Below are 12842 nucleotides of genomic sequence, written 5' to 3' on the forward strand. Positions count from 1 at the left end.
AATTGCTAATTATTTTCATGTTATTTTTGTGACTACATTTTTTATAATAAAAAAATTATTTACTAATTTTCAAATATTATTATTAGTATAAACACAGCAAAATATCAATAAAACATTATTTCACTTACACAATCCTTTAATACTGTACTGTTATATTAATCTATTATCATTGTAATATGTGTAAAAAACGATCGTCCAGCCATTTGTAATGTTTACGTTCTCAGAAGCAACTGATTGAGCCTACTGCTGAAAGAATTAGAAAAATTATTTTTTTTTAATTGCTAAAAGAAACAAATGTATTAATGGAATTATTTTTTAAATTTTGTACATAAAAGTAAAATGGGTATACAAAGGTAAACTAACATACTTAATGCTGAAGTAAAATCCCTCAAAATCACAAAACAGCTGTTTCCTGATTCGTTGTACCGATGTAAATATACCTCAGTTTCTCTCTCTCTCTCTCTCTCTCTCTCTCTCTCTCTCTCTCTCTCTCTCTCTCTCTCTTCAGTATTGTACGTATCCTTGAATGAAATATGAATTACTGTATCATAAACATAAGAATACGAAACTAAAAACTCCAGGAAGTTCATGATGCCATTGAATGAGTGCATGCATACATACTGTATGTACGTTACAATTTTTTTTTTTTTTTTTTGCTTTGCTTGATTTACTGTACAGTATCGTTTTTAAGTTTAGTTGATTCTAAGTATGATTAACACACAATAGTACACAAGAGAATATTTTATCGCTCTTGATTGCATTTATAATTTGGTATTTCTTTCAATCCATATCTAAATATTTAGGTACAGTACTTAACTCTGCATGTGGATTCCCAATGTTTCCCCTATCTACTGTAAAAAAAAATGGGTTGGCTTAAATACTGTATGAGAGAAAATGGCTGTGCTTGAATATAGGGGAACTTGGTTAGTTTTCACATGTAGTGTAAGCCATATCTTTTTAAGTGTAATGTAGTAAGATGACTTGAAATGATATTAAAGTGTTTTTAGGATGATAGTTTAAGGCATATTTGGTGTAGGATGATAGTTTAAGGTATATTTGAAGTTTGAACTATCAAGATATTTTGTGATGTCAAGAGACTGAACATACACATATGTCTAAGAATGCTATGTACTTTTCTGTTCACTGTTCAGTTATTATTATTATTATTATTATTATTCAGAAGATGAAACCTATTCATATGGAAAAAGCTCACAGGGGCCATTGCCTTGAATTTCAAAATTCCAAAGTATGTGGTGTTCATTAGGAAGAAGTAAGACTAGGTAAAAGGAAATAGAGAAAGAAGAGACCCCACTTATTATAAAAGAAAATATAAAATAATAAATTAACAAATAGATAAAAATGTATTAAAATGTAAGGAGAATAATATTAGGCTAGTAATGTATTGCACCTTTGCTTGAACTTCTGAAGTTCCAATTGCACGACTTCCTCTGGGAGGCTGTTCCACGGTTGAATGGTGTGATGAATAAAGGACCTCTGGAACTGATAAGTTTAACAGCAAGGCACATTTACTGCATATTGGTGCTGCTGTTCAGCACTCTGGTTGCTCTCAGCAGATAAAGGGGATCAGGGATCGATTGTGAATGTGAAAGATCTCTGTTGAAATACAATTTATGAAAAAGTGACAAACGAGACCATCCATCGATGGTCCAAGTCATGACTACTACTGTTAGGAAACAGAAACCTACCACCACGAACCACTCTATCTGAAAGAGATAAATCTCTGGCAGAAGCAGACATCCACACTGAGAACAGTACTCTAGTAAAGGGATCACAAATGACCTAAACAGGTTGCATTGATTTTGTCACTGTTATAAATATATGAGGCCTTACGAACAATACCAAACTTTCCTGCAGAATTTGCTGAAACTTTTATTAGATGTTTCTCAAAAGTTAGATGTGAGTCAAAGGTTACACCTAGAATAGTTAAAGCTTCAGATTCGTTCAGCAAAGATCCATCCAACTGAAGGGGAGGATGGGGTGGGAAATCTGTACTAGATCTGCTAATCAATATTGTTTTTGTTTTACTGGAGTTCAGCCTCATACCCCACCGACTGCACCATTCCCTGATCCGGTCCATGTCCCAATTAAGGCTAAGGGCAGCTTCGTTTCTGAAGAGTGAAGACTTTAGTACACCCACAAGTGTTGCATCATCAGCATATTGAGCAATCTTGTTTTCCAGACCAACAACCATGTCGCCTGTATACACTAAAATAACAGTGAACCAAGAACACTGCCCTGTGGAACTCCAAATACAATAGGTCTTGGTTCACTAAAGATCCCATCCATGGCAACTCACTGCTGCCTACCTGTAAGGAAATCTTGAAGTAATCCTAAAACATGTCCACCCACTCAAAGATTCTGCAGTTTATAAATAAGTGCCTTGTGATTAACTAAATCAAAAGCAGAACTAAAATCTATCTGAATTAATCTACACTCAAAACCCGTACCAAGGTTCCCTTGCAAATGGCATGTCAAGTCTAAAAGAGCACCGCAGGTACCTAGCTGCTTCCTGTATGCATATTGACTATCAGCTAACAGTCCTTTAGACTCAACATGTTTATATAGTGGCTTAAAAATAAGTTTTTCAGCAACTTTGCAGAGCCCACGGAGAATAGAGATTGGCCTGCAGTTAATGGAGTCTGCAGATATGCCACTCTTTGGAACAGGAACTGGATTACTAAGCTTGAGTTCATCCGCAAAGATACTATGTCGACATAAAGATCTATAGAATATACTAAACTTTGGAGACAACATGCTAGAAACTTTTTTTAAAAAACAAAGGGAAGAAACCATCAGGGTCTTCTCCACCCCAGCTATCAAGGTTATCCAGAATTTCCTTAACATCTCTGGAGCGAAATGCAAATTTTGTAGGAAGAGGTTCAGGATGACAAGTATCAGGGAGAGGGGCATCCTCAGCTGATTGCTTAGCTTCAGAAGCTTGATGAAACAATTCAGCCTTTTCCCTAAGGCCAGTAACCAATCTACCATCATCTGTTAGTAATGGTGGAATGGAAAACAAGCATGACCCAAAGACAGATGATGCCAGTTTGGTCCACCGCAGATGAGGCTGAGTAATTCCTTAAAGTTTCCCCTTCAAGGAATTATTATAATTTCTCTCTGCTGTATGGTAAGTTCTATTCACAGCATGGGGAGACTCAACAAAAATGGTGTAATTTTTATTTGAATGATTTCAACTCCATGCATTGAATTTGGTCTGTCATGGTAGGCTTGTCTACATGTATCATCAAACCGTGGCTGGTCATTTTTCCGAAATTTGATGACCCTTCTAGGGACACATCTAATTTAAATAGCCATCAGCATTTCATTTAACTTCTTGGGATCAGGATCTAATATAGCATCTGAAATATTAAGTGCCTGATAAGCTTCAATAATGCAATCAACAGCCTCTGGTTTCAACCAGACCATTTTTCCAATAGTGGAGTTAGGAATATAGTGATTGACAGATATTTCCATCTCAATGGCGCAATGATCAAAAGTGCCTATATATTCACAGACCTTGGACTTCACAACAGCTGGAGCATCTGTGAATATGAGGTCTAATCCATTACCAGAAATTTTCGTGGGTTCCTCAATTAGCTGGGCAAAATTGGAGGATACACAGAACTCAAGAGCAGACTGGCCATGTTGATCTGTGGAATTTGAGTTTAGCCACCCACTGTGCTTTGGGTTACAGTCTCCACAAATAACAAATGAAGCTTTTGAATCCTGTGACTGAACCATACTAATCCTCCCCAAAAGACAGTCATATATAGAATTGTCAATATTTGGATTATGGTAAACAGCAAATGCATAAACATTTTAGGACTTACTGAAAATTTTAAAACAACGAACTTCATGGCAACTGCACTCCAAATTTTTCTGACTATATATATAGGTCATCCGGACTTAAGAGTATACAGCCATTCCTTGTGTGTGTGGGATGTTACGATGGTAAATAAAGTCAGGGGCATCAAACCGTGGGATTAAAAACTTGACCTTAGACTTGTTGCTACTTACAACAGTCTCAGATAAAAACAACAAATCTTAGTTACAGTCACAACTCTGGAGATCAAGAAAATTTTATCTTAAGCCCCGAATGTTTGAGTAAAGTACAGTAAACCCCCAGTATTTGCAGGGGATGCATACCCTAACCCCCTGTGAATAGCTAAAATCCGCGAATAGTTAACACCTCCTCTAAAAACGCTTATAACTGCCTACCTTGAAAATTCAGACACCAAATGTATAATGTAACTTAAACTAGCATCCAACATCAAATACACCTTAAGCTGTTATCCAGTTATTACTGTATTAATATTTGAAATGGCATTATTATCATTTCAAAGTCATCTTAAACATTTTACCCTTAAAAATATATGCGTATGTACTTCTAACCCTTCTAGCTAATAACAGAGAGAGAGAGAGAGAGAGAGTATATCTTCCTGTCAACCACTCTCCCCTTCTATCTGTCCATCTATCTATGTATCCATCGCTCACATTCTGAGTATCTTTTGACATGAGAAAGAGAGAGAGAGAGAGAGAACTGAGAAAGGAAGGGAGACAGAGAGAACGAGAATTATTATTTTATTATTTAATGTTATTGTTTAATTTTATTAAACTTACTGTTAATATTTGAAAATTACTACAGTAAATCATTATTTTATCATAAAATGCATATGTATGTACAGTATTTAGTCACGAAAATAATATGAAAATACAGAATATTGCTCTATGAAAAAATCGGCGAATGGGTGAGTTTTCGCAAGAACAATTTATAGATAGGTTCTACAGAAAATTCCCTGAATTGTGGGAACGCGAATCAGGGGCGTTTACTGTACTTTGCAATTTTTCTTGCTGTGAGTAACCGGCCCAGGGTTCCGCTCAGTGTCTCCCAAAGGAATTAAAGTTAACAACATAAAATCAGAATCAAAACTAATAAAGAAACTCATAACAACAGTAACATTGTAAAAATCAACAGAACAATAAACAATACCATCAACAACAACAGTAATTACATTATTTACAAAAATTCTGTTGAGAGTATAAATAATCACCATACATCACTAAAAAAGCGCCGGAAGCAACTGGTCAACAAGGTGGGACTGGCACACCTTGTAAGGGAAAAGAAACCTGCCAGGTTTGCCACTACAACGGGGGGAGAACAGTCAGGATGGATTTAGAAATAAAACGCTCTGAAGGAAAAGATCAGGTTAAGACAAAGGCACTTATCCATCAAGCATCTTTTGCTTTCTCTTCGGCCTGTCCTACACACTTTTCTAAAAAACAGTAAAATGAACGAAAAAGAGGATAAATGCCTGATTGTACCCTTAGGTAAGGGAACTCAAACCCAAGACCATGGAAGGCCATGGTACAATGGCCATGGCACAGTCCAAGGTTGGAGAACAAGGTCTGTATTCAGAAACCTTCTCTTAGAAGGGTTGCCTACCAAGGCTAAAGAGTCCCTTCTACCCACTGGCTTGATTTTGGAGTGTCCTTCTCCTAGAAGACTTGTCTGTCAAGGTTAAAGAGTTAAGCTCATGAGAAGCTAAACCCTGGTATTTTACCATTGCTGTAGGTCGAGATTCATAATGTGTGAGCAGTAAGTGCACCTTGTAGTTTTTCGAAGAATTTAACTTTAAAGGACATAGTTATTGTAGCTCAGTGGAGGTGTAATTCCAGTTTTACTTCTCATTATCTGAGAGATGTAGAGATTTTGTTTGAAAATTGTGAAGGCCTTATTATGCTAGTCCCAGCCTGTGCAGTATTTTGTTTCTACTCTTTACTTAGTGTTAAAATCCTGGTTTTGAGGTTTGTGGAGCATGAAGGCACATTTTTTATATAAGAGCATACCTCTATATATATAGGCATTCCTTTCAGCTTTTAGCTTTGGACTGTCATTCGTTGAATTTGACAGACTTGGCAATGGGTTTATTAACGCAGCTCTGAAGAGGCAGCTTTCTCCATATGACTACTCTGACTGTGCCATACATGAGAGCTTACCCTTGTGAGGGATTCACCTTCTGGTGGCAATACAGTCCTGGAAGGTTTCATATCTTTAGCAGTGGATAAGATTTATTCCAGGTAATATAATAAACTATAAGGATAAAATTTGTTATTGGGATACTTACCTACCGTTAAAGTACATCCCACCCAGCCTTCCCAAATCTTAGTGGGTTGTCAAGAAGAATGCTGACTAGAACTAAAACATTCAAAACCTACCTGGTAGAGAATAGGTGAACTAGACAGTTCATCCGGATTAACCAGCCATTCATCTTCTCTTTTGAATGCTGAGTGCACCTGATTGGCGTGAAGATGTAAGATATTAACAATACGTAAGCATCTATATAATAAATATCGTCATGAAAATTAATATTATAAACTTGGAAAGTGGGTTTTACTGAATTTTATTATTATTTCTTGTTCTTATTTTTTCTGTGTCTTCTTTGCAGATTATATGATAATCGAAATCATATTGGAAAGTATACAGCAGAGGAGGTGAACAAGCTAAGGGAGTTGCGCATTAAACACGGTAATAACTGGCAGGCAATTGCTGCACTTCTTGGTCGCTCTGCTGCATCTGTAAAAGATCGTTGTCGCCTACTGAATGAAAATTGTAATAGAGGAGCATGGACTGTTGAAGAGGAAGATCGCTTAGCTATGGCGGTATATGAATTAGCAAGTGTGTTTCCCGGAGAGCAGGTAAATTTACTTCTTATTAGTTTTGCAAAATTAAACTGAAAAAGTTTCATAGGGGTAGGTTGTCAGAGGCTCCATGATAATCTTTATACAAAAGTAATCCTTCACTTAACCGGATTAATAGAGCCAAGGGTCCACTGGATAATGGTGAAATCTGGATAATGGCAATTAAAAAAATCTTAGGTGTGTTCAAGGGAAACTCCATACCCTTTCTCGCCTAACCTTGTCAGTACCACATAACTGTAAAACTCAGTATGCTGATGAACAAACATCATACTTTAAATTGGAAAATTTATGCAAAAGGCAATTATCTACCTTTTTTCCCCCATAATTTTAACAAAACATACTGCATTAAATACAGTTAAAATAACAATGCAGTTTCTCATAAATGACACAGTTCAGTAGGCAGTTGTTCACCCACAGCCTCCCTTGGTATTATGACCATTAATGTACTTTTATACAGCAACTTTCTTATCAGTTGTTACCGTATTGTATTACCATACACAAGATAAATTATGTACAGTGGACCCCCACTAGATCGGGGTTCAGCAATCGTGGATTCAGTCATTCGTGGTTTTTTCTGTGAAACATATCCCCAAATATGTCACAGGGAAATTCACTAATTCAAGATTTTTTCAAAGAGCAATGTTCACTAATTACTGTATTTTCATTTTATTTTCATGACTAAATACATTTTTTATGATGAAAAATGATTTACTAATTTTCAGATATTAATATTAATGTAAACAGTAAAATATCAATCAAATGTTAAAGTAAAATCCCCCAATATTGATTTATTACCATTGTAATATATACTGTATAAAAATTGATGTTCACCCCCTCTCTCTGAGTTGTATTTTTGTTCTCTCTCTCTTACTGAGATAAGAGAGAGATAATTTTTATGCATATGTAACATATATCTTTTTTTCTGTATGGTAAATAATTTATTTACCAATTTACAAGTATTAATATTAATGCAAAAACAGTAAAATATCAATCAAATGATAAAGGAAAACCCCTCAGTACCGATATATTATCATGTAATATGTGCTGTATAAAAAAAACAATGTTCACCCCCCTCCTTTCTCTCTCTCTCTCTCTCTCTCTCTCTCTCTCTCTCTCTCTCTCTCTCTCTCTCTCTCTCTCTCTCCATGACGACACACTATTGGCTAAAAGAGTTGGAAGTGGCCAGTGACAAAGCTCATACCTTGATACTTTAGTTTGTACTGTCACTTGTGTGTGAGTTCTCTCTCTCTCTCTCTCTCTCTCTCTCTCTCTCTTACTGAGATGAGAGAATGTTTATGCACATGTAATATGAATGTTTATTTGTTTTGTATGATAAATAGATTATTTAATGATTCTCAAATATTAATATTAATGTAAACACAACAAAATATCAATTCATTAAAGAAAATATAGTGAATTAGTAAGATTTTAGTTCAACAAATTGTTTTCCCTGATCTTTTTCTGTCTCTGACTTAGGGGAAGGGATGAAGGCATAACTGTCAATCATCTTGACATATTGATGTGAAAGGGTTAGCACCTGGGCAAAGAGTCTCTCTCTCTAAAATATATATATATATACTATGTTATTATACTGATCTATTATCATTGTAATATATATAAAAAAAATGGTCCCAACATTTTTTATTGTCAAACTGATGTAAACAGCACAGTTCAGCCCTTCTCTTCTCTCTCTCTCTTTAGCATAGAATGTGAGAGATGGCTAGACAGTTAGAAAGGGAGCTACTGGCTAGAAGGTTAGAAGTAGTGATCACACAGCAGGGTATGTTATCTCAATGCTGAATGGCTTGTAGGCTTGTAGCAGGGACGGTATCGGATGGAAGGATTAGAAGAGCCAATCACAGAGCCGGATATCAGCTCTGCTTGTTGCTGATTGGCTTGTAGCTCCAATGCTTTGTGAGGGAGTTTCCCCTCTTTTATTATGATTAATTTTAGTTTAATGTTTACAGATACTGCATATTCTTATAACCTAGTTTTGTGAATTAATCTTTATTTACCTTTGTGTACATACTGTCACTAGTGTATTAAATATCTTTTGAATGTGCATATGTATTTTTGTTTTCTCTCTTCTCTCTCTCTCTCTCTCTCTCTCTCTCTCTCTCTCTCTCTCTCAGGGATAACTTTATTAGTTTCATTATCAGTTTCACATGTAGCTGTGAGCCGTATATATTTAAGGATAATAATGCTGTAAGATGACTTTGAAATGATATTAAAGAGTTTTAGGATAATAGTTTAAGGTATAATTTTGTTTGAACTATTAAAATAAGTAGTTATAAGCATTTTAGTTTAAGATATACTATTCTCTCTCTCTCTCTCTCTCTCTCTCTCTCTCTCTCTCTCTCTCTCTCTTTCTCTAGTCTCTCATGGATGTAACTTACTAGTTTGAGCGTTCAGCCATATATTTTTAAGGGTAATAATGCTGTAAGATGACTTTGAAATGATATTAAAGTGTTTTAGGATAATAGTTTAAGGTATAATTTTGTTTGGACTATTATAATAAGCAGTCAAAAGTATTTTAGTTTAAGGTATACTGTACTCATTTCACCCCTTCTCTCTCTCTCTCTCTCTCTCTCTCTCTCTCTCTCTCTCTCTCTCTCTCTCTCTCTCTCTCTCTCTCTCTCTCTCTCTCTCTCAATGACTACAGTAATTTTCTGGAAGGGTTGGAAGGTGCCAGTCACACAGCAGGGTACCAGCCTTTCTCGATGTTGATTGCCTTGAAATCGAATAAGTCGGGAGGGGTCGACTGTGAACTATAGACCTAGGCCAGACTAAGTTTATATTTCACAGTTGACCCCCCCATATTCGATTACAAACTCCAGGAAGTTCATGATCCCATTAAATGCATGCATGCATATGTAGGTACGTGGAGCCATATTTTTTACTTTGCTTGATTTACTGTACCATATTTCATTACAAGTTTAGTTTACTCTAAGTATGCTTGTCACACATATAACACTACACAAGAGAATATTTTATCACTTGATATTTCATCTCTAATCACCGTGAAAACATTTAAAATGTGAATTTCACATGCAGGCAAGACAAAACCAAACAGGCTGTAGCAAGCTCACTGACGGCATGGAATGAGTGTGTGCATGTGTATGTACCTTATGCACATGATTGTATTTATCTTTTGGTTTGAAAAAAATGAAAAATGAGAAAATACAGTAAAAATATAAACAAGAATACTGTAGCATAAAATATAAATAAAAAAGTATAGTAGTATGTGTGTGTTGCTGTACTTAGGATTTGATGTAAACTTACCTGTTATTGTTCTGCCTCCCTCTCTCCACACTGTCCCCCCACTCCCATTTGATCCCCCTCCCACTTTGGAAACTTCTCTAGGCCTCCCACCCCCAAACTCTTTCTCAGTGTCTGAGTGTAAACAGTGGTACCAAATTTTCCTGAGGCTGCACAGCATTGCCAACCATCAACCATCAGAGGGTGGTTTTTTCAAATTTTTAAAAATTTACATACACCATATATGTTTGGGGAGTTGGTCCCTGGTCCAGGTGTGTCAGATGATGTCAGATTCCAGATAATGGCAATCCGGATAATTGAGAGATTACAATAGTCCTTAAATTTAGATTGGTCAGATTCCCCACAACTGGTCATGAGTCAAAGCGAACATAACAAAAAAACAGATTTGTGTATGCATTACCTTTTATGTACAATTTACATTCACTTAATTTTTTCATCAGTTGTTATCGACTAATTGCATTTTAGTAGGCATTGTTTGTTTAAATACATTTGCGACATTGAAGAAACTCAGAATTAGACACAAAACATCTTGAAATTTTATTGACTGCTTGAAGCTTATATGAAAACTCCATGCAATTGGCAGCCATCATAGATTTTGAAAACTGTCTTGTGATACAGCAAGTGAACTATCCAGCCTCCAGTGTTGACCTTGAATTAAAAAGAACTTCATGATATGCATAGTGTATGTTTATCAGTAATTGCAAATGTATTAACCCCAGACTGCCTAATGAGTCACAGATTTGCCTCGTAGAATCTTCAAAGTCACTGAGAATATTTAAAATGGGTATTCCTAACACATACAAGCATTTGTGAAAATACAATGGCCAGGAATAGCGACCACAGCACTGTCCATAATTATATTTATTTTTAGATGTGAGAAGCTGAATTTTACTTGCTTTTAGCAGCTCGAGTTATGATTCATATATACAAATAGCATCAGAAGTGTACTGAGCATTTTAAAGTGCCCTACAAAGAATGTATTAGATATCAATGAAGAGTTTTGGGTTCAAAAATTGAAGTTTTGACATGGCATTTGGTGTCCATCTAGGACTCATTCAAATTACTAAGCTTGCTCACAGTTCCATGTGGGCAAACTCGCTAGTTTTGTTCGAGAGCCAATTCAGAATGTAAATTCAGCAAGAAAAACTCTGTAGGAAGGTACATTTCTAGTTCAAGTGTTGGATGCTGAGGGTTGTCAAATGGACTAGAAGGATACCTCGAGATGCATTCGTATTGATAAACATAAACTACATCTTACTTTAAAAAATATGTAATTTGAAAGTAATAAACTCTTTACCTAATATACATGATAGAAGTCATCCAAGGAAAGCCATAACTTTACGAAGACCATAGTAGAGACAGTCAAGGATTCCTCTGAATGTGTCCTCTCCCATTGCATAACATTATTTTTCCCTATCTGTGTCCCTCGATGTGGGACCACCTTGGGAAAGGGGGGGGGGTGCTCTTGAACCCAGGGAATCTGTTCCCAGGTTTGAGTCAAAGATTCCCGTGTACCATATTTCTTTGGGTTAATTTTTGTAGAATTTTCCACTTTTGCTAAAATTTATTGGACCTGATAAATAGCTGGGAATGGGTTTATATTCGAAGCTAAATAGTGAGAACTGTGGTAGGACCATCAACTGCCTGATAATGTTCGGACCTGAGAGTTATCACATTGATAGCTCAAAGGTGGAACTATTCTTTAAGACTGGTCCACGGATTCCAGGGGTGTCTGGTTCCAGGGATAGGACTCTCGGAATTCTATCTGGTTTGCCCATAATATGATTAGGGTGGGGATGATTGTATTCTTGTAATACTTTCAGTCCTAGCAAGCTGGTGTGGCTTACGCTTGGGCCACTCTAATCATGTTGTGCCACCCCCTGTGGGGTAGGGTAGGGTGTGGACACTTGGGAGTCTGTTCTCACTTGTGCCATTGGTGCCATGAAAGGCTGATGATAACTGTTTAAGGTTTTCAGGTTTATTTATATTTTTTTAAATTTTTTTATACTTAAATCTTTATGAATAGTGGTTGTAAGATTGAAGTACCCCTGGGCCCTTTGATGGTACTGACTCGGCACAGTTGACGACCGTTGAAACCTCCACTGACATCCTTTGTCTAGAAAACTCTAAAAAAATCTTAATGTAATTACACTGGAATCATATGCTCCAATACAGAGCAAACCACAAAAAAGTAAATATCGTCTTGACCCAACCTTGACTCACGGGAGTGGAAGTTGATCAAGGTTTCTAACCATAGAAACTGACCGAAAAATATCAGCACTCAAGTTGGAAAATTATTTATTGAGCAGACACTCTATGACTGAAATGTCGTTTAGACAGATAAAAGAAAAGGCATGGCTTATAGAAGACACAACAAAAAGTGAGTCTGAAAATTATTTATCAATAAAAAATATAGATAACATAAATATAAAAATAAAAAAAAACATGATACTATGAACAGTATTCAGGGTACCGTTGCACTTCCTGAGAGTAATAACGAGCCAGTTGAAAAGAATATACTATTAAACTCGCTTAAAAAGAGATACCCAAAAGTACAGGATTGTGAACTATATGATCTACCAAAAAAAACAGATGAATAAACAAATATTAAAATTCGCCAAAATAAAATTTGAAGGTCAAGATCTACCTCAGAAAATAAAGATTTTAGGCCAGACCAGAGAAGTAAGACCATATGTCTCAAAGCTGCTACAATGTAAAAATTATAGTAAATATGAACAAGTGAAAAAATATTGTCGAAATGAACGTGTGTGGGTGTACTGTGGATCTGAAGAACATGCCACACAATGGAAGTGCAGCAAACCAAAGTGTATAAACTGTGGGCA

At 36.1% G+C, this 12842-nt stretch overlaps 1 protein-coding gene across 12 annotated transcripts in view; it reads left to right on the forward strand.

The window, feature by feature from the left end:
- LOC136851231 (cyclin-D-binding Myb-like transcription factor 1) overlaps positions 1–12842 on the forward strand; it is a 672051-nt gene that overhangs the window by 428178 nt on the left and 231031 nt on the right. For all 12 annotated transcript variants that reach the window (XM_067125176.1, XM_067125181.1, XM_067125178.1 and 9 more), the window contains exon 8: positions 6468–6717. In XM_067125176.1, coding sequence (XP_066981277.1) covers positions 6468–6717 — 250 coding nt within the window. The remainder of the gene's footprint in view (positions 1–6467; positions 6718–12842) is intronic.

The sequence above is a fragment of the Macrobrachium rosenbergii genome, chromosome 23, assembly GCF_040412425.1.
Source record: "Macrobrachium rosenbergii isolate ZJJX-2024 chromosome 23, ASM4041242v1, whole genome shotgun sequence".
NCBI classification, from domain to species: Eukaryota; Metazoa; Arthropoda; class Malacostraca; order Decapoda; family Palaemonidae; genus Macrobrachium; species Macrobrachium rosenbergii.